At 39.7% G+C, this 20,667-nt stretch overlaps 1 protein-coding gene across 3 annotated transcripts in view; it reads left to right on the top strand.

Moving 5' to 3' along the window:
- SPAG16 (sperm associated antigen 16) overlaps positions 1–20,667 on the top strand; it is a 370,003-nt gene that overhangs the window by 195,396 nt on the left and 153,940 nt on the right. For all 3 annotated transcript variants that reach the window (XM_041460215.1, XM_041460214.1, XM_041460213.1), the window contains one exon: positions 1,232–1,417. In XM_041460215.1, the coding sequence (XP_041316149.1) occupies positions 1,232–1,417 (186 nt within the window). The remainder of the gene's footprint in view (positions 1–1,231; positions 1,418–20,667) is intronic.

Raw genomic sequence — 20,667 nt, 5'->3', positions numbered from 1 at the left:
ATCAGTACTCAGGAAGGAGGTCTTGCAGCCACTGTGGTCAGTTTGCTGAAAATTTCTGTCCAGTAGTGCCAGAAATGGTAACTAAATGAAAGAGCACAGAATAAAGCAGGAAACAGTGTCCTTGTGTTCCTTCTCTTTCAGCTGAGAGGGTGCTGAGAGGTTTGGGAAATGGGCTCCAAGGGCTGGAATCACATCTGCACAAGGAATGAGTCTGAGTCTCCATCTTGGCAGGGGAGCAGGACAGGGCCTGTCCCACCACGGCTGGTGGCACATTTAGACATGGTGAAGGTGCACTCAGTGTTTGCTTTTAATCACAGTAGTAGAATTAGAAGCATGAAACAAAGTGAAGTAAGGTATTTAAAACCCCAGAAGAGTTTTTCACACAAGGCATAATTAAATTTTGGAATTCATTGACATAAGAGATTGCAGGTGCCAAAGGTTTGCATATGTTCAAAAATCAATTACTCATAGGGAAAAAAAAAATCCATGAATTCTTCTAAAGCACAAAGAAATCCTGAGCCACAGGGTAGGTTTGGGAGGGTTTAATAAGAGAATCACTCCACATACTTTTTCTAATTATTTTATTAAGAATCCCCTACTAGTTATATAAAATGTTACAGATGGACTCTTAGTCTGAAGCTGTATGTCCATGCTTTTAAGGAAACAGAATTATACTAGTTTATATCTGAGATTTGTCAAAAAAAATCTGAGAAGAACTCTGTATTTTTCATTTATGTAATGTATCAATGACCCCAAGAGATGGTGAGTGTGTTGAAGTGTTTATACAAAGTTAGAAAAAACAACATTAGGATGCTTTTTAAAAATAAATATATGTTGAAAATGGATTGAATTTGGAAAATAACAAAATATTCTTCCCTGAATCTATCTTATTGTATTTTGAAAGCTTACGTTATTTTACTGATGAACTCACAAATAAGCTACAAAAAGTAGGAATTTATTTGAAAGCTATATTTACTTTCCTGTGGGGATAGCTGTTTCCTTATCTCCCTTTCTTTTGATAGTGCATTAATATGTGGCCACTTCATCTATATGTCAGAACACTGTGCACAGTAAAAATACGAACTTTTCCAAAGATCATTTTTGTTCATATGTATTTTAAGGTAAAATCAACAAATGCAACTTAACCTGTCTTTCCAAATAGAGTTAGACTATTTTGCTTGGACATTTCCCACCTCTCTCGTGGCTCAGACGTGTTTTTTTCCTTGAGCAGTGGCACGCAGCTGGTGACATCGAGCGGTGACACCACGGTGCGCCTCTGGGACCTGTCGAGGCGCGGCTGCGTCCTGACCCTGCGGGGCCATTCCCGCGCCGTGCGGGGCTGCTCCTGGCACTCCTGCGGGGACTTCGTGGCCTCGGCCTCCGCGGATGGCACCAGCAAAATCTGGGATGTTAACAGGTATGGAGGCTCTGGGCTCACTAATTGATACCCTCATTAATAACCAGCAGGGTGTTTGAGCTCCCCATCGATTCCTGGAGTTCACTCGGAGAGCAGAGGGAATCAAAGGCAGTGCTGGAAAAATCAGCCTCTGATGGGATGTACTAGATAAAGGGAGCTAGGAAGGACTTAAATTAACATAGTGCCAAAAAGAAAGTATTTGCTTTCACTTGGCATCCGTTCTTCTTCACTGCTGGGTTTTTTTTAAGGGAAGAGCTTAGTGGAACTTCAATATGTAATTTGAATAAGTAACTGAGTAAAACTCTCAGTAAGTTTTCTATATACTGTTTCAAGCTCATAAGTACACAATACACTCTAAGGTTAGCCAAGTGGAAATTTATTTTAGTCATTATCTGTGTTTCAGCAAGGTGACTCTTGATTAATAAATCAACATATACCTTCTTTATTATCCAGGCAAATGCATTTTTATGAAGGTGCTTTTAAAATATCAGTGTATTTGTGCTTACCAATTAATTATTAGTTCCTTAACTCTCTCCAGTTGTCTAAAGTTTTGATTAACTTACACCTTAAAGAAATGGCATGGATTTATCTCTTTCCAAACTATCTCTCTATAAACTAGGCTCCTAAATTACTGTACTGTACCAGGTCTGATTTTTAACAGCTGAATGCCATCAGTCCACAGAGAAGTTTCCAATCCTATAGGTTTTCCCCTGATTCTTTATTATCCAGTCCTAATGGATTTTTCCATTTCCTATTGGTCTTTTACTTCCTTTGCATTTGAATGAGGTAAAATACCCCTTGATGATTGTTGAAAAAAGCAAGAGAAAATTTCTTCTTCTGTTTCTTTTTCCTAAATCCCTCCCAGTCTACTGTAGTTGCAGTGAGTCCTTATTGGAGACTCTTCAAACTGTTGCAGTTCATCCAGATTCCATTGAGAGTTAATTAAAACTCTGTCAGTATCCTATTTCCAGTCTTGCTTTCAAACAACGAATTGAGGAGCCATTAAATGATATTAAAAATATTGTTTTCAAAATGGGATAACTAACCCATCCTTTCATGAATTATTCCAAATTATTTTGGGAAAAAAACTGAACTAGTTAAGGTTTGGCAAAGTTCAAGCCAGCTGAGAGGTGGCTTTTATAATAGAAATGGTCAGCCAGTCCTGAGAACAGATGATGGTTCCACCATTACTATCAGTAATAAGCATTAATGGTCAGTGTTTTCCTTAGAAATGGAAACAGCAAAAATCTGATGTATTGTCTCCTCTTTTCTTAACCTGTTGTATGTTTCTAATGATTTGATCATCCTTTATGGCATATTCATGACTTGTAAAAATAATACTAACAACAGCTTTAATTTTATGTCAGAATGAGTTTGAATTTGCATAGACAAAGGTTTTGTTTAGACAGTTGAAAATGCTTTCTGTACTGAGGAAGCTTTTGTAGTCAGAGGAATCAAAGCAAACCTTCACCACCAACCCATGGTGCCTCCCACTCACACTCATCACCAACTCCCATTTCTGCCTCCAGTCTATCTGAGCTGTGCTTTGCCTGTGAAAATAACAGAGTAACATCCCAACCACGATGTGAAAGGCTGACTATCCATGCAGAATCACTGAAACACCAAAAATAATGCAAAATATCAGTGGCTACAGCAGCAGGAAGTGGTATAAAAATGTGACATAGTCTGATTAAAATAAGGTGTATTCAGAGTATGAAAAGACAAAGCCCCTCTGGGAGTCCTCACTGCTGGATTTTGGGTGTGTTCCCAGTAAAAACCATGTGCTGGGTGCTGTTGCATTGCCTCAGTGCAAAACCAGGTGCGTTCTGCTGTGGTTGGCTCAGGTGAGTTTGTAGAGCTGTAGGTGGTGCAGGTAGTTAATATGAAATGAGGGCTGTGGAGAAATGACACACTTTGGAAGAGCTTCTCTACAAGGGGTTTGATGACAAGAATGTGGCTGTTTCAAGCTTAAGCCATCCTGGTTCTGCAGAATACTCAGCTGCAGCTGGGCCTTATGCCCATGTTGGCTCATTCAAGTGAAAAATCAGCCTGTGCAGGATGTATAGCAAGATTTGGAAATTAGGGAAGGCTATGGACAGATTAATGAGCTGATGGTTTCCATTGGATTGTTAAATTGCTGCTGTTAGATTTGGAGCTGCTCTACAGAAGAACCTGCAGTGAGTTTGGGCTTGGCAGTGCTGCTTGCTGAGCTACCTGGCCAAGTGTGCAGCACTAATCCCAGCTGTTCCAGGGTGTCCCCTGGAAATGTGCCATGAGCCTGGAGCTCTCTGGTGTGAACACAGCCAGCTGGGCTGGCCACCACAGCAATGTGTGCCCTCCTTCAGCCGCCCTGGCAGCCTAGGGCTGTGTGACAACAGGGACATGGAGCAGGCCATCCATGATTTACGATGCTTGGAAAGTTACTTGTCTCCCCATCCCCACAGAACAGGTGCTCATCCAGCCATTGTCAGCACTCTCCCTGTCCAGATGAGCCCTCAGCATTTTATATTTTTCAGATCCTGTACTGCTTTAGTGTGTGGGTCTGGGCTTCATATGAGGAGGATGAACTCTCTTCACAGAGCAGGGAGACAAAACAATTCCTTCTCTAGCTGGGGACCAAGGACAAATGATCCAAATCTCAGGTCCAAGAGCACAAACAATGGTCAATTAAAGAGAGAAAACAAGAAGGATGGGACTTTATGGCTAAAGCTGTAATTGGACAATTAACTCCAATATGCAAATGGACCAGAACTTATAAAAGTGAGAGACCCCATGACCTGTCATCCATTTTGCGACCATTTTGGGTTAATCTTGGGTGTAGCCCTGGCTGGGCTCTTGTGCTGCCCAAGGTGCATCCATTGAGGCCTTTTAATACATCCCTGCTTTATTCTTTAGCTCTGTCTGGCCTCTGTTCTAGGTCAGCCTTCACAGGGCATCACAGGTGCCACAAGCTCTGAGCAGGGAGAGAGCCCAAGATAACATTCTTGTGGGAGGATAATAATCAGTGGTCACAGTTAATCTAGTGGTTTTATTCTTTCCACTAACAAGGAACTAAGATTTTATAAATGAGAGCTGTCTTTCTTCCTTAATATTACATATTTGGATGGATGCCTGCTTTTAAATTGAATGGGCTTGGAAAGTAGCAGATTGTAGGGGAAGAAAAGAAAGAGGGATATCAGAGTTATCACTGCCACCTCTCTGAAAGAAGTATGTTTTTAAAAAATGCTACAAATAAAAATACATCAATTTCTGTAGTGGGTGACAGTTGTCTTTTTATTTCCAAGTTTCAAAAAAGCCACTTTTTTTTTATACATTAGGAACATACTTTTCTCTAAGTGTTGCTTTTGGAAAATATACAGCATTCTCTGTAGTTGTAAACTTGGTGTTAAGAAACTGGGGAGGCTATTTGCTATCTTTTAGCACCAAAATCCAAGGTGCAATTTGCACAATCATCGAAGCCCTTATTGGAGTCCAAAGAATTCATGATGCAATATCTCTTGAATAGGAAAAGGTTGCCAGCAGTTTTAATAAATTACATAATTCTTTGCCAATGATGAGAAAGTTCTACCTACTAAATATTTGCATTTTATTTTCTTAGAACGTGAATTACTGCTGGGGTTTTTATTTGTTTGGGGATTTCTATTATTCACAATTTTTTTCTTCTGTGTATAATGAAAATTTCAATCATATATCAAGCCACAAATTACATTCCTACCAGGAGGATAATGTGAGGTAACTTCGTAGTAAACTGTTTTCTTCTAGACAACTTGTGTGCCTTCTATTTAAAGATACAAGCTGAGTTTAAGAAATAAAACAGGAAGCAAAGAAACAAAAATCCAAACCCCTTCCTTTTCACCTGGAAACACAGACACAAGCTGAGACACAGCCATGATCTGAGTTACTGAAGGACTCAAGGGAGTCTGAGCTCTGTTGTTGGAACTTCCTGATGCTTTCTGCTGGGATAATTGGTTGCTTTTAAAGGAAATTAAAAATAAAATGGTGTAACATTGGGACAGGGAGTGCAGGGAAGAAAGGTAACTCATGTGCCTGCCATGGCTAGAAAAAATTAAACCAAAACAAAACAGCAAAACAGGGACATATCTGCTACCTTCAAAATTATCCCCACTTCTTAATGATTATGGAAATAGGAAGTTGGAGAAGAAAGGGAGAGGTTTATCATTTGTGGCCAGGATTTTATTCAACAGCATAGCTCAGGTTGAAATATACAGCCAGTTATGTTCTAGCACAGCAGCCCATTCCAGGGGTGTTTTCTCAGACCGTAAATTCAGCACTGTCAAAGTCATTTTGGCAGGATTAATTTCAATTATCCAGTGATAAATATCATCAGAGATTTACAGCCTGATCTCTGATATGCAAATCAAGCTGAGCATCATATATCTCATGTAAACACAGGCGGTTGTTTAGCTTTGCAGACATATGCTCTACACCGAATGTTAAATGCAAACATTGTTATTTATGCTTTGAGCTTGAGAAATTGTTTGCAGCAGTCAGAACAGTCAGAATTGGTTTTCTTCAGCTGATCCATTCTGCACTCATTAGACCAGTTCTCCATTTTTCTCTACTTCCTTTCAGTAGTACAAACTATGTGGAATTAGGCCAGCAAGAAATGCAATTGTGCTGTCCTGCAGCAGAGCCCAGGGTGAGGAAGTGTTTGAGAACTGGAGCCATTTCTGCTTGCTGTTCCATAATCCATCACTCATTTGTTTTCCTTTTCCATTAACATGGCAATTTTTGTCTACTCATGGAAATTTCTCCCATAATCAAATTTTATTTTTAATTTTTAAAACATGTTTTCACTTCAATCTTCAGTAATTTCTACTATCTGTTGGTGCATTTGTTCAGGTGCAAATGTTAGAACTGACTAATCGTGATTATTGTTGATTCTTCTGTAAAACATTGAGGATAGTGTCCTGTCACTGAGGTGTGTTAATATATTCTTTTACTTACTTACTTCCAGATATACAAAAAAATTGTTGACACTTTTTGCTTCTCTGCAACAAGACTGGGCTTTCTCACTTCTTTGCCCAAGTGTCAGATGTGTCTGACATTAATTACTAGTTTATATAAATAATCCCTTCTTTTGCTCTGAAGCCCCTATTAAAATTATCTCCTGTTGTGACTTCTCTCCACTTGGTAACTGCTGTTTATTTTTTCATTTCTTCTCATAAGAAGTCTTAAATTTTGGAAAATTTGGGGTTAGTATTTAAAGAAATCAAGCAGGGATGAATTTTGTTTAATTAGAAGCCCCTTGTCAGCTACAGCTTTCCTTGAAATGATACCATGGAATGATATCATGCAACAATGGTACTCCATGTGTTTTAATACACACCTTGAGTGTGTGCAGTGCAAGACATGGTTATGTTGATTTTAAACTGCTGTTATACTTTGGGGTGGGTTTTTTCCTCTAGTTTCACTAAAGTAATGATTTAACATAGCTGGAGTAGCCAAGTGGACTGGTCACACTCTTTGCTTTGTACCATCAGAGCCCAGGGTTTAGCCTGGCTTTTCCTGCCGTCCTTGCCATTCATACTGTTTCTTTTCTTCCTTTACCCTTAGGCAATGGACAGCTTTGAAATGCATTATTTACTCACAGATTTGTAGGGGTTTTTTTCACCACACCAAATGCATCCGTATCAGGATCCTGAAAAATCCCCTCAGAAGTAACCCAGAGATTTTCTAGTTTCAAAATGGAGCTGTATTTTCACTTTTTGAATCAGGGTGAGTGTGTGTAGCCAGTCCTTGTCCAGATACCCCATTTGAGGTGTCTGACTGGCTGCTCAGTGGGGCACAAGCCACAGGCTCTTCTGGCCAGATCCCACGTTTAATTGATTCCAGTAAAAGTGGAGCTAATCTATTTTCAGAGAAGACAAATGTCCTCCAGGAAATTAGAAGGCAGGTAGAAGAACTCAGAGGAAATGTAGAAGGACCATTTTTGGGTAGTTTGTAATGTCTCTCCTGACAGCGCAGCAGGAAGTTCTTGCCATTTTGATAAAGGAGAATTCCCTTTGGAATCCTCCAAGGAGCACTGGAGAGACAAGCTACTATTAATCCTTCAAATCAAATCCAGGCCTATGCCCAAGTCTCCAAATTTATAATTATGCTACAATTCCATAACACATTTTTCAGGATCAGGAATGTCTAAAATCTCATTGATATAATTCCCAGAGAGCCAATTGTAAAAAATCAATTTGAAAATGCGAATTATCAAGGAAAAGATTATATTCAAAGCAGAGCTATTCAGTTAAGGGGAAGATATGGCTAAATCTTCATAACACTGGATAAGATGAAGCTTGAAGTACAAAACTTTACAGGAAGTGTAGCTTGAACTTAATGTTGTAAACTTAAATCACGTTGTGGATTTAGTACGAGACAGTGTGCATCAGCAATGAGAAATGTTTACTATGGTCACATATTTGCAGGTCCCGAAGGCCAGAAAAATCTTAGCTGATGCCTAAGCTGGGCAAGCCATACCATTATTTACATCTGGTGAAATAAACAAAGGGGTGAAGGGCTTTACTCGAGGCCACAGGGTGAGTTACAACTGAAGCCATCATTAACACCCTGCCTTTCTATTTCTTGGGGACGATAAAAATATGTCAAGATTAGTTGTCTTCAAATCTTCCTGCTGGGTGAGAAGAAAGAAAATCTGTATTGGATTTTCAGTAATAATATAGATCCATGAGAAGTAGATGTTTATGTGATTATTAATTACTGTGTAAAACAGGACATGAGTTGTGTAACTTCCACTGAAATTTTGGAGTGGTGGCTGTTGGCTACTGGTCTAGATAGATCCATGTTTTCTCTGGTTTTTACTGGAAGCATCTGTGGCAATTTAGCCTGTGCACAGGAGGCATATTTGAAGATCTTAGTAGTTAAAGTGATACTTTTTAATTCAGAATATCTTGACTTTCTTTCCTAAAGAATTAAATACACAGAAATGTAAGTGTTTTACTTTCTGATTTCTGCTACTGGTCTTGAACTGCACAGCACAGTTTTTGATTAATGAAGGGAGGAAAAAAATCAAGTTACTACTTTATTTTTTTTAAAACTGAAGTTGAAAATAGAGCTGGTTTCTAAAATGTCTGAGTTCTGCAGAGATTTCTAAGTAGGCTTACCTGAACTCTACCACAGTTAGCTACATAGCATTTCTTTTATGAAAAGATAGTTGAGAAAGTTGCATGTGATTTACATTAAAGGGTGTATAATTTTCTAATCTCAGAAGTTTCCTTACTTCTGTTATTTCAGCATTCAGTATGGCTTGGAAAGAACATACTAGATGCAACTGTTAGGGTTTTTTTATGTTCTAGTTCTCCTCCTTTAGGCCAGATTTTGTAAATTATGTGTAGTTGGCTGAGAGGCTCCTGTTGGTCAGCAGGAAGCTTTATTTGAGCTGGTGGGGAAATGTGCTCCTCTGGAAATTGAACACCTTTTGCTTGAAGTCCCTCACTTGTCCAAACACCTCCTCAATTCCCTGGAAGCTACTTCAGAAGCAGGAAGAATGAGGGAGGTAAAACTGAGGCTTCCTTCCACCAAATCCTAACCAGAGCAGCTGGCAGATCCAAAAAGCTGAGTCTGCTGGGACTGTGTGCACTGGAGGAAGCTCAGGCACTGTTTTTTTCTCTCTTTGTTCTATTTGCAAGTGTGCAGGTATTATAACCTGCAAAATGTTAGTCAGATCTTGACAGGGTGTTTCCACTGTCCTAGATTCAGAACTCAAATGCAAAGGATCAGCACTGCAGGCACTCAGCACAATTGAATTCAGATTACAGTTTTCCACTCCACATCCAGGCTCATTATCCAGATGTTTTCTTTCTCCCTCACGTTACAGTCACTCATTACTGGCAGGCTTTTCTTTACCTAAGCTGTTTTCCTAGAAATACTGACTTACAGTATCTCCACCAAACCAGAAATTAATTGTGCCAACAGAGTAATTCACAGAGCAGTGAAAACTGTCAGATATTATTACAGAACTCAGGGAAGACAACAGCTCATTAAAATTATGTATCTCCATCATCACTCCCACATCCTGTCAGTACCAGTTAGTGCAAATAATACACAGTCTGTGCTCCACAATCAAGTGGAGCACTGTCACCCAAAATCCCCACGTGCTGCAGCACAGGTAATTGTAGGTTATTTCTCTTCTTGTCTCCCAGTGAACTAAAAAGAGCAGGAATACCTCTTACTATTCATAAGCAGCAATACTCTGACAGGCATATCCACATATCCACCTGAATGTGAACTATTTTGAGCTGCTGATGTCTCCTGCTTTGAAATCAGATGCATTGGTCATTAGATTTCAAAGTAAAAGCCTGCTGTACTGGATGCCTTAATACATGTAAATTCCTCTTGTAATTTTTGAGTTCTTCTCCTCTGGCTCCAGGCAGTCTTCAGACATGTCTGTGTGTGATGTTTTTGGGATTTATTTTTCTTCCTTTTTATTGTTTTCTTTTAAGGGTTCAGATGTTACACAAGATTATTTTCTCTCCCAAGTGGTGGAATTCTAGTTTTGCTTCCTGTTAGAGCAAACTCTATTCATCTTTGATTAGCCTCAGCTGGAAAATGAACACAAGTCACATCTTAGTAATTTAACAATTAATTCTTGCATACAAAAAAAGTGCCCTGGGTCTTTCAGTGATATTGGAAGACACTGAGTTGTGTTTGTACTTCCTTAAAATGTGAATAAGTACTGTTTCCAGCCTAATAGTGATTTCTTTTCTCTGTGGCAGTTTTCAAAAACTTGGGGCTCATTTCTGTCCTCACTCTTTACATTTCCCTAGGTTGTTTGATGTCATACAAGTAACACAGCTTCTCTGCTGCCCTGTTTGGGTTATTCTTTGAGACAGATCTCCAAATCCTCAAGCAGACTGAAAACTGTAAGGTCTGTTCCCAGATGGTCCAAGTGGTTAAGCCTGTGAATACAGCAGACATGACCCCTCTGACACTTCCCAGGAAAATAAGGGGGGATTTGCCTCAGTGGAGGTGAAGATCAGGATGAAGCAAATAAAAATGTTGCAATTTCCCTTCAGTATTTGTAGGCTTTCTGATGTGAATTGAGACACATCATCACACAAAAATCTTGTCCTAGGCTGACCAATATCTTTCCCAGCTAGGAATCAATTCACCATCTGCAAGACAATTTTTATGCATCTATTTACTGAACTCAGAGCCTGCAAAGGCCTGTGTCTGTGGGAAACCTATTAAGTATGTATTGGAATTATCCACTTGATGCAAACCCAATGAATTTCTTTATATTTTAGTGTCTCTTTCAAGCATATTTCTGTCACCAACACAAACATTCTAGATAATGGAATCTTAATATGGAGACTGCAGTAAAATGTCAACAAAATTTGTGAATTATTTAATACAGAGCAGACGGTCACAGAGTGTTTCTGTGGCATAAAGGGCACAGGAGTTTGCTGCACATGGGGAACACAGCTGTAGTCACACTCATATCCCTGCTCTGAAATTCAAAGGAAAAAGTAAAAATACTGTATGTGATCTTCTGCAGTTATGTTCTGCTCCTTTAAAAGCCCTTCTTAGATTTTTTTTTTTTTTTTTTTTTTAATATCAAGATTTGTTTAGTAGTAATACAGATCTTAGCTGACTTTGGAAGGTTAAGATTGAAATGAGGGTTTGGGGACACTGAGATACTAGGTGTGAGGTTAGCAGCTGGCACTGTGGGTTGATGAAAACCTAATTCTAAGTGTGTCAGCCTTCTAAGTGATCCATATCAGGTTATCACTCATGGCTTGACAGTACTTTGATTACATATTCAGTTGTAAACTGAGCTTTGCTATGTGCAGCTGAAGTTTTCAGTAGTGGCTTGCAAAGGCCTCTCTTTCCCTGGAGAGCAGTGGATGCTCTCCTCATCCACTGACACTTATTTTGGGTGCACACTGGGATTAGACAGGTGTAATTATATTGATAGAAAATCATGCTGTTAACAGGGAAAGTTGGAACAAAAAGTAAAGTAAACCAAACTGTTCACATCTAGGTAAGCAGGAGATTAAATCACTCTTATATTTTGTGCTTGTGTTTCAAGTTAATCTTTCCTTCCTCCAGCTGTTGGCAAAGGGAAATCCAGCCCTTTTCTCCCTTTTTGGGGAGTTGTGGGAGGTATCTCTGGGAATTCAGCTCTTCCCATTCTGTGTTCAGTCACTGATCTGAACATTCCAGGCCCTGTAGCTTCAGTGAGTGTACCAGGCTCTTTATTCTTCACTCCAGCAGATGCCCATTAGAGAATCTCCAATGACCTCCAATGCTGTGGCTCCATGTCTTAGAGCACAGCAAATCCATTATTCATAATACCTTCCCAAGTTCACAAAGCCATTGAATAGTGCTGCATAATTCCTTAAAGCAGCCACCCACTCAAATCCATTTTATTTGGACAAATAAAGAAACTCTGCACTGAAGAAAAGCAATTTGAAAGCACACTGAAATTCATTTTCCTCACTTAAATATTGAAGTGCTTATATTTATTGTATCTTAGCCTTGTTGTACTGTTTTCAAAAAGAATTTCTTTCTTTAATAGGTCTAAAGAAGTTTCAGTAAATTTAAAATGTGGAGGAAAACAAACTAACATCTGACAAGTCACAGTGCTTTTTATGCACATGGGTTTGGATTAAAGACATAAAAGAAATATATTAAAAATAAATGTTAAAATACTAACTTAATACACACAAAAAAATTGAAAAGGTAATGAAATTAAATTCTGATGTGCCAGTAGTGCTTTCTCTGTCCTATATGAATTTCATCACTATAAGCTAAACTAGCAAATGGATCCTGAGGTAAAATAATGGTGGAGTTTTGGTTTGTTTTAGGGGTTTTTTGGGGTGCAGGGTGTTCACTGGACTCAGGTTTGGTTGGTTTTTTTTGAGGGCTAAAAGCTGATTTGAGTCAGTTTTATGGCAACTGTGTGGACCTAGTTGAGTTCTCTAGATTTATTCTGCTGGTCTCCTGCATAGTTCTTGTTTCAGTTTTTCCCTTCTGTTGGTAGTTTTCCAACAGTGGTGGTTTTTTTGAAGAAAGGCAAGAATTTTGTGCTGGTGCAGACCTGGGTCATCCATTGTGCAACTTAATGCAACTCCCAGCAAACAGAAGCCTGAGAGCCACTTTTTGTTCTCCTCATCAGCTGCTCCCTGATTCTGGTGACAGCACAGAACAAGTTCTGAACAAATTCACAGAGAAAGTTCTCCCTCAGCAGCTGCTCCACCCCAACCCTTCATTTAACACACCCAGAGCTGGAGCTTTCAAAGAGCCCAAGGGGTTGATTGAAAATATGTTGGTGCAGCCACATTGTCACATGGGAAAATCCCATTATTTGGGCACCCAACAGCTGCAGGAATCTCAGACTCTGCACTGTCCAAACAGCTTGGAAATCTCATCCTAAATTTGTAAATTTATAGAGAATATGACATGATAGAGCTTTATGGGATGAACGTAGTAGGCTTTGGCGAGGTATTTTGGGCTTTAGTGTCACAGGAGTGGCATTTTTTAAAAGTGTGCTGTTATCCACTGTTACAGACTTAAACTCTTGTTAAAAACAATTATTTCTTACATTGTCTGGGAGTTTTCAGAAGCAATAAATCAGATCAGCCTCACAAAGAAAATGCGTGTTCCAGCATAGGATAGTAAGTTTATCTGGTCTTCTGGTGTAAATATATTTCAAATTTTGTTTTTCATTGTCACATTTGTTATTTTCTGTGTTATGTCTCACCAGGCAGTAGTTGTGCATATAATGCCATATTCTTTATTTATTAATGTGATCATGTAGCAAAATGAAATAAATTATGACAAGGAAGAGAATGAAAGAAATAACAAATTCTTCAGGGTGGTTGGAATGCACCATAAAGTGGATCTGAATGTGGAGTGCAGATGGCTTATCTTCTCCACAATATTTTATTTGAACAGCAAAAGCCTAAAACTGTAAAATAACCTGCTCAAATAGTTCTCACATAAGCCTTAATATAAGGACACAAGAAATGAAATCACTTGCCAGTGCTCCATCAAAACACATGTGTGCTGGTGGCTTCCAAAAGCAAGGAGGGATTGAGACACCTGCATTTACTTGTCCAGGGTTTGCCTGAAAAGGCAGTAGCTTTAGAGGTAAAGTTCTTGTAAAAAAAAAGAAAAAAAAAAAGAAGACACAAATAATAAGATCATGACAGCTTCATATGGAGTGTGGAACAGGCCATGAGCTCAGCGCTGATGTCAGCTGATGTGGTAATTGAGAAGGACCCACTGTCACAGGGGAGAGGCTTTGCTTATTCAGTGGCAGAATTGCTGAGCAGCAAACACACTCCTTGTCCTGCACTGCTTAAATGGGTTACAGCTATTTCATTATTACTGAGCCTGAGCTGATCTGATTAGCTCAGACCCCTGAGCCTGGAGTGGGGAAGAGAGAATTGTTTTATGAAACAAGGCTCTGGGTTTCAATAAGTGATTTCTGATGCTCCTGTCTTCACCTGTCCAACAAAAAAATCCCCTGAGGAAACTTGATTTGCAGAAAGTGCTGAGCAAGGGTAAGAGTCAAAAAATAATCTAAGAATTACCATTTACCTTTCTAAACCTGAGTGTACCTTGCTCCTGGATGAGGTTTGGAATTCTGGGATAGGTGGCTTGGTTTTCTGTACGTTGCAAGGGAGACACAGGCATTTCCAAGGAGGAGTTTGTTCTAGTTCCTGACTGAAGGACTGAAACAATATTTTATTCCATCACTATGACATAGAGGAGCTGACCCTGGAGGGGAACCACTGCAGATCGTGTTGCTCCGAGTGTTGGGAGCACCGAGCTGCACAAAGCTTTTCCTTTGGCTGATGGGATTTATTTTCTGCATGCAGACAGACTTGATGGAAAAGTTAGAAGCCGTAGCCACAAATGGATGGTTTGATACGTGGGTGTTGATTTTGCAGAGGCAGAGGAAAGTGCTAAACCTGGACTTTGAAATACGGAATGCAGGGTGTATGCTCCTGCATGGTGCTTGGAGTGGGTACCAATGTGGAACCAAATCCCACGGCTGTGTGTTACAGATGTTCTGGGAAAGACCAAAACATTCCCATTAGAGTACTGTTAACAAGTGTATCATTTCTGACTGGCAGCTGGGGTGAGAATTACTAACTAAGTCAGGATATACTTTAGATCGCTCCCTGGCATCACTCTGTTAGGCACATTTTCAAGCAAGACCTTGTAATTAACTTGGTCTGTTTTGACCAAGCTGATGAAAAGGGCACTTAAAATCTACATTTTGGTTATAAAATCCTAAATATTCTTCTGTCCCATGACTTTCTAAGTAATTTCTGTTGACCTAACTCTAACCTTGGGGAAGTGCAATCCTTGTCAAATGAAACATAATCCAAATTTGAAACACATAAAAATGCATCTCACTTCTGAAAAATTTGGATTGCAAGTAACAGGCTTCTGTTCGAACTAAAATTGCAGAAATAAGTTACCAAAATTGATTTGGAGCCCAATTTTAATAGAAAGTGAGATTTTGCAACAGCTGTTGCCATGAGCTGAAACGTGTTCTGTGCTACCAACAGTCAGGTGTTGAGCAGTGAGATTTTAAAGATACCTTGATGAGCTACAGCCAAGCCTACATAGTAAAAGGGACTGAAGAGTATATTACAATCTTACAAAAAGACCACAGACTATTCTTAAGTAGAGATTTTAAGTCCTTCAGTCTTACTGTTTTATCTTTCCTTTAAACAAATTAAAGCTTCCCACTAAAACACCTTAATCTAGAATCAGAAAATAATACAAATAATACTACTTCTCATAGAACACTTCATTTGTTCACAGAAATGCAAGACATTAAGAGACTAAATCTTCAGTGTAATAATGAGCAGATTCATTATTCATGTTTCAAGCCAATAAAAAAGGAAATAGATTATTGGCAAAGTTTTCACACCTTCTAATGAAAGCCTAAGTAGAATATTATTAATTCAATAACTTGGGCTTTTCACTCACAAAAACATATAAAGCTATTGTCAATCCTATTTAGTATTCTCAATTTTTATCAAAATAGATCCTGAGTTTGAGTAGTATTGGAATCAATCAAGCACCAAAAGGTAATTATTATATTTCTTTTTTGTCTGTTTGTGCCAGAGAGTTCTTACCAGCTATGGCACAAGGAGAGTCTTCATTCTATAAGGCCCACCACCTATATGGACTTGATACAGAAACATGGTGAAAGATAAGGTTCTTAATATTTCCCAGGCTGGCATCAGGCAGCCAGGCCTGTGTCCAACAACACAGCAATCAGTGGTGGCCTCAAAACTTTCTGCTTTTTTGTCTGAGAGTATTTTTTAACTCAGTGCTGCATCTTCATGTCTGCCTGGTAGAGGAAGTTTCCACATGCTCAATAAACACACAGCTTCTACTTAAATACACACAGCAGAGCTCTGCCGGAAAAATAAATACAGTGTTATAATTGGCTACTTTTCCAGTAATACAAATTGTGTTACATAAATTACCAGGAATTGAGGGAAATAAGTACTTTAATCCCAAAGGTAAGGCATGAAGTTTTGCAACCTTTTTCTCCTGCATTCACAGCACTCTCTTTCAAGGACTCTGATTATTTGGCTGTTCTCTAATTTCACTGCAGAATAGAAATCTGACTGGAGCCTTGCTTTCTGCTGGTTAATTATAAATTTATTAGGGGAATTTTGCCAAATGTCCCTCACTATTAGACCTCCCTGAATCTGAAGTTCAAGCTATCAGACTTCATTTAACGTAATGCATTACTCTCTTTTCTGTTCTGCATGAGTTTTTTTGTATTTTTTTTTTTTGTTCTCAGGTACATTCAATTTTCCCTTTCTGTGTATTACTTGCCAAAGAGGCTCTTTCAAGTTATAGAAATGGGACAAAGTAATTTTTAGAACAGCAAAATATGTAAGGAGGCAAGGTCCCTGGAGATGAAATGAATTTCCAACACAATAAAATAGCTTTCCTGTCCTGTTTGGGTGTTGCTGTTGACAGAGTATCTTGTTAACAGCACACAAATGCCTCAGGGGTGTGGAGGGAGCACCATGGCATGAGAGGGTGTGGAGTGGGAAGGGAGGGATCAGACAATCTTTTGGCCACCTCCCTGCTGTGGTAAGGCTTTAACCCTCCGGAGGTGCTCTCAACAGTGAGCCCCAAAGTGCGTGGGGCTGGGCTGGGAGCACTTGGTGTGCTCACACCTCATCCCACCCACATTTAAGGACCCACATTTAAGGACCATCATGTTCAGGCACTGCCCTTCAGCCTTCTCTTGTAGTTTTGCTAAAAGTGGGGGCTCACAATAAGTGTGAGACAAATTTGGAGCAGACTGGAGGGTACCTGGAGGTGTAGGTGCATCCTGTGTGAGGACAAAGCCCAGGGTGTTCCTTCCACCAGCAGGGCCAGGAGAGGGTTGGGACTGCAGTTCCCTCTTGCAGCAGGGGGAATCTCTTCAGCTGTTAAATCCTGGTGTCTTTTGTTGCAGTTTTCAGCAGGAGCTGAAGCAGAGCTGGTGAGGGCTGAGTCTTTACAAATTGGTGTTAAAGGAAAGCGCCGTGCTCAGTTCAGCTCCTGAAAAGGGACGGGGAAAGAGCCTTGCTTGATCTCAGAGAAGAAATCCGCGCTCTCAAAAATAAACTGCTGCAGCTTTTCAAAACTTACCAAGCAAGTCAAAAATGTAACTGTTGCCATTGAGTTATGTCCTATCAGTGGAAGGACACAATTTGATCCAGTTCAGAAACTCTGTATTTCAACAGTATGACTGTTTTATAAGGAGGTCTGAGAAAAGGATGTTACAGGATTTTACAGCAGACTTACAAACATGCTGAGTCAGATGAGGAATTTTTGTTTATATACCTAGAAAACACTAATGAAACATTTATATCATGTTTGGTGTTGTTTCTTCCTTGTCAAAGCCTTCCTAGTTGGGAAGCTTTTCTTTGCTTTTGGCAGAAGGAGGAAGACAAGGACAGAGGAAGGGGGAAAATCACACCCTTGCACTTAGCAGTTAAGTCCATCCCCCTTCAGAGATCAGCTTCCTTTTACATGCTCAATTTACTGTGCACCAGAGCAAAGTGTGAGCTGTCAGGCTCCTGTGGTGACAAAGCTGGATCTCATCCTGCTCCTCCTGACATCAGTTGGAGAGCTTGTGCTGCTTCCAGCAGGACTAGGACGTGCTAATGGTGCCTGTGTGGTTCAGCCCCTGATGGGAATGATGACAGCAGGGTTCAATACTTAATCCTGCTTCTGCTCAGTGTGAACTTAAAAAGTGCAAAAATTAAAATTTTCTGACACCTGATTTCACCAGATTGAGAAACTCGTGAGTAGCTCTGCAAACTGATCCTTGCCAGGGAAAGTCTGATTCAGAGCTTTGTTTAAATCAGGGGATTGCTCCTTGTTTTGCTGAGCACTCAGATCACAGAGATTAAAACATTCCACAAGTGCTAAATATGAAAATAAATTACACAGAGAAGGATTATATTTATATTTTTTTTCTAAATGTTTCTAAATACTGGAGGAGAAATGTTTTCATTGTCACAGAAACTGCAGTACTCTCCTTTAGTACTGCCTTTTCCAAGTGTCAAACACTGGTTTGAGAGAGGGCACAAATGAATGTTCACAATTGGAAGAGAGTTCCATTTTCTTAAGTATAAGTAATAATCGAACAAAGTGTTTCATATTGACAGCATCATACTTTCATGTATCTTTTCAGAGACAAATGTACTTTCTAGAGTAAGTGTCCTCACATGTCAATGTCTCAGAAAATGTGTTACATTTAGTGAAATAATGGTCAAAAAAAAATCACTGTCATAAAAGATGGCAGGCACTTTTTACTGAAATACTGGTAGTTTTACATTCTTGACATGAATAATTGGATGTGTCATATGTGAAGCTACCTAGAAATAAAATAGTGGTCATAAAATGTAAAGACATGATAGGATGCATTTATAACAGCATAAACCAAGCTGGCATTTTAATGTCTTAAGCCAGCCCATTTGCTATCCTTGGCCATTGATCTTGGCTGGGAAAGTTCTCTGCCAAATTTAAACAAATTTTGGAGATAGAGCCATATGATGAGAAAGTGATAGGGTTGGGTTTTGTTAAAAAGAATCTCCTTTGGCTGTTCCAATTGCAGCCCAATAGGAGCACTGGGGGCTGGTTGTGGTGTGTCTTTACAAATCTTCCTCAGAAATGCTGTGTCCACCTTCACAGCAGGTGGCTCTCTGGTGTAACTTGCCCTGAAAATTGTGATTGCAGCTCACACAGAAGAATGTTTCTCAATAGGCATGAGAGTTTAGCTTAGTGTTTGCTCCATTTGAGAGAGCACTTTTGGGGAAAGATAGTACAGCTTGGGTGTTCCTGTTTGGGAATTCATTATTTAATGAAGTCCTCTGAAGGCATGGAAAAAGGTGTGTGGGAGAAGCACGGACTCCAAAGAACAAGCTCAAAATCTCATTAATTTCAATTGGCTGTATAGGTAGTTTTAATTACCGTGCTTGAACTGAGATTGAATATGGCACAGAAATAAAGTAAGTAATGATGGCTACCTAAGTACTCACTGAAATGGTATCCCTCTCCATCCGCTCCCCCAATTTTCCCGAACAGGGCTGAACATAGAAACAAAAAAAAAAAAAAAAGAGAGAGAGAGAGAAAAAAGCCAAGAAAGGGGGCAAAAAAAAATCCTAATTCTATAGGACTACCAATATGCATGTGTGGGCTGTTTTTTTGAAACACTAAAGTAGCAGAAGAATTGGCCACGTGTTGTGTGCCTCGTGGCTCTGGTTTGCTGTGTGGCTGGCAGTGAGGGCAGGCTGGGCACTGCTTTGTTCTTCCTGAGTTTTACTGGGAAAGTGTGCAGGGCAAGAGGAATCTACCCACTGCCTCTATTTCCTTTCACTTACTGCACAGTCGATGGAATATCTGACTGGTGCATTTTTTGGCTGCTGTTTTACATTTGTGCAGAGCCTGGGAATATTCACTGAAGTCTTATATAAGTGGAAATCTTTCATATCTTCTGTTTTCAATGCAGTTTTACTGAAAGCCCTTTGGAATTTGAATGAATCACTCTGAAATGTGATTTTCAAAAGAGAAGTCTCTAGAAATGAAATCTTCCCAATCTGTTGAGTTAATGATATCAATATTGGTATGGTTAATTGAAGCCAACATTCCTGGCATAGATGTGCTTCTAGATTAGTATCTGTCCATGTTTGTTTGAAACTCTTAGGAAACATCCAAACCTAGTGAGGTAGAATGAAGGCTGATGTATTGATGGACATCATTACCTCACCTGGATTTAAGGGAGAGGAATTAACTGCAGAGAAAAAGAAAACATTAAGGATAATTAGTCCTGTACTAACACAGAGAAAGGATGAAGGCTGGACTGGTGTCTGAGTGAGGTTTAGCATGCAATCTGCAAAATACTAAACTACTGAGCAGCATTTCTCTCATGATATCATTTATTGAGAACCTCTTGAGGCATCGAGATTTGTGCAAGTGTCTAACCTGCTGTTCACACATGATCCCCTCTGTCTTCTGAACGAGGATGTTCAGAGGTTGTGAGGATTATATCCATGAGGCTCTGTGTTCACAATGAGGAAATACCCAGTGCATGTAGCTACAGATTTATTCTAAAATAGATAAACTTGTTCCATTGGATAGAAACATGAGCTTCCATGAAAAAACAGAGTGATGCTCTACCCTTCATATCAACTTCTTTTTTGTGTGAAAAAAGAACATCTAGATAAATTGTTGCCCTTTCCACCCAGAAGATAGCTGGTTCAAGACAATCTTGCTGAAATTATGTCTCAGCTGGAAGGAAAGATGAATTTATTTTATGTAACATTGGGGAAAGCTTCTCAGAAATACTCAGTCAGTTATCAGAGTGGTAAATGAGATCTTGAGAGCCAGAGCTCATCAGAGTGCAGTGATAGGGAAGTGGGAAGGACAGAGGCTGCATCAGGGTTGGGTGTTTGTGTTCCTGATGGAAAAGTGCCTATCATTTCCTTCCCTTCTGTTGCTGTCATGGTCCATCACATCATCAGTCCATTTTCACCTTGCTAAGGGATTCAGAATGGGCCTTCCTGCTTTGGCACCTAATTAATCTCTCACAAGCCTGTTCTTGCAGCCTGTCTGCCTGGGACGGTCCAGATCTCACATCAGTGCCTGACAAACAAAATATCTTTTTTTTCCTTTAACTGCCTCCCTTCTCCTGTGTTCTTTCACTCCAAGCCCAGTCAAGCAGGTTGAAGATG

Source organism: Pyrgilauda ruficollis, unplaced genomic scaffold (assembly GCF_017590135.1).
Source record: "Pyrgilauda ruficollis isolate IOZ18807 unplaced genomic scaffold, ASM1759013v1 scaffold140, whole genome shotgun sequence".
NCBI lineage: Eukaryota > Metazoa > Chordata > Aves > Passeriformes > Passeridae > Pyrgilauda > Pyrgilauda ruficollis.
Note: the sequence above shows the minus strand (reverse complement) of the source record. Positions and strands in the feature narration are given on the sequence as shown.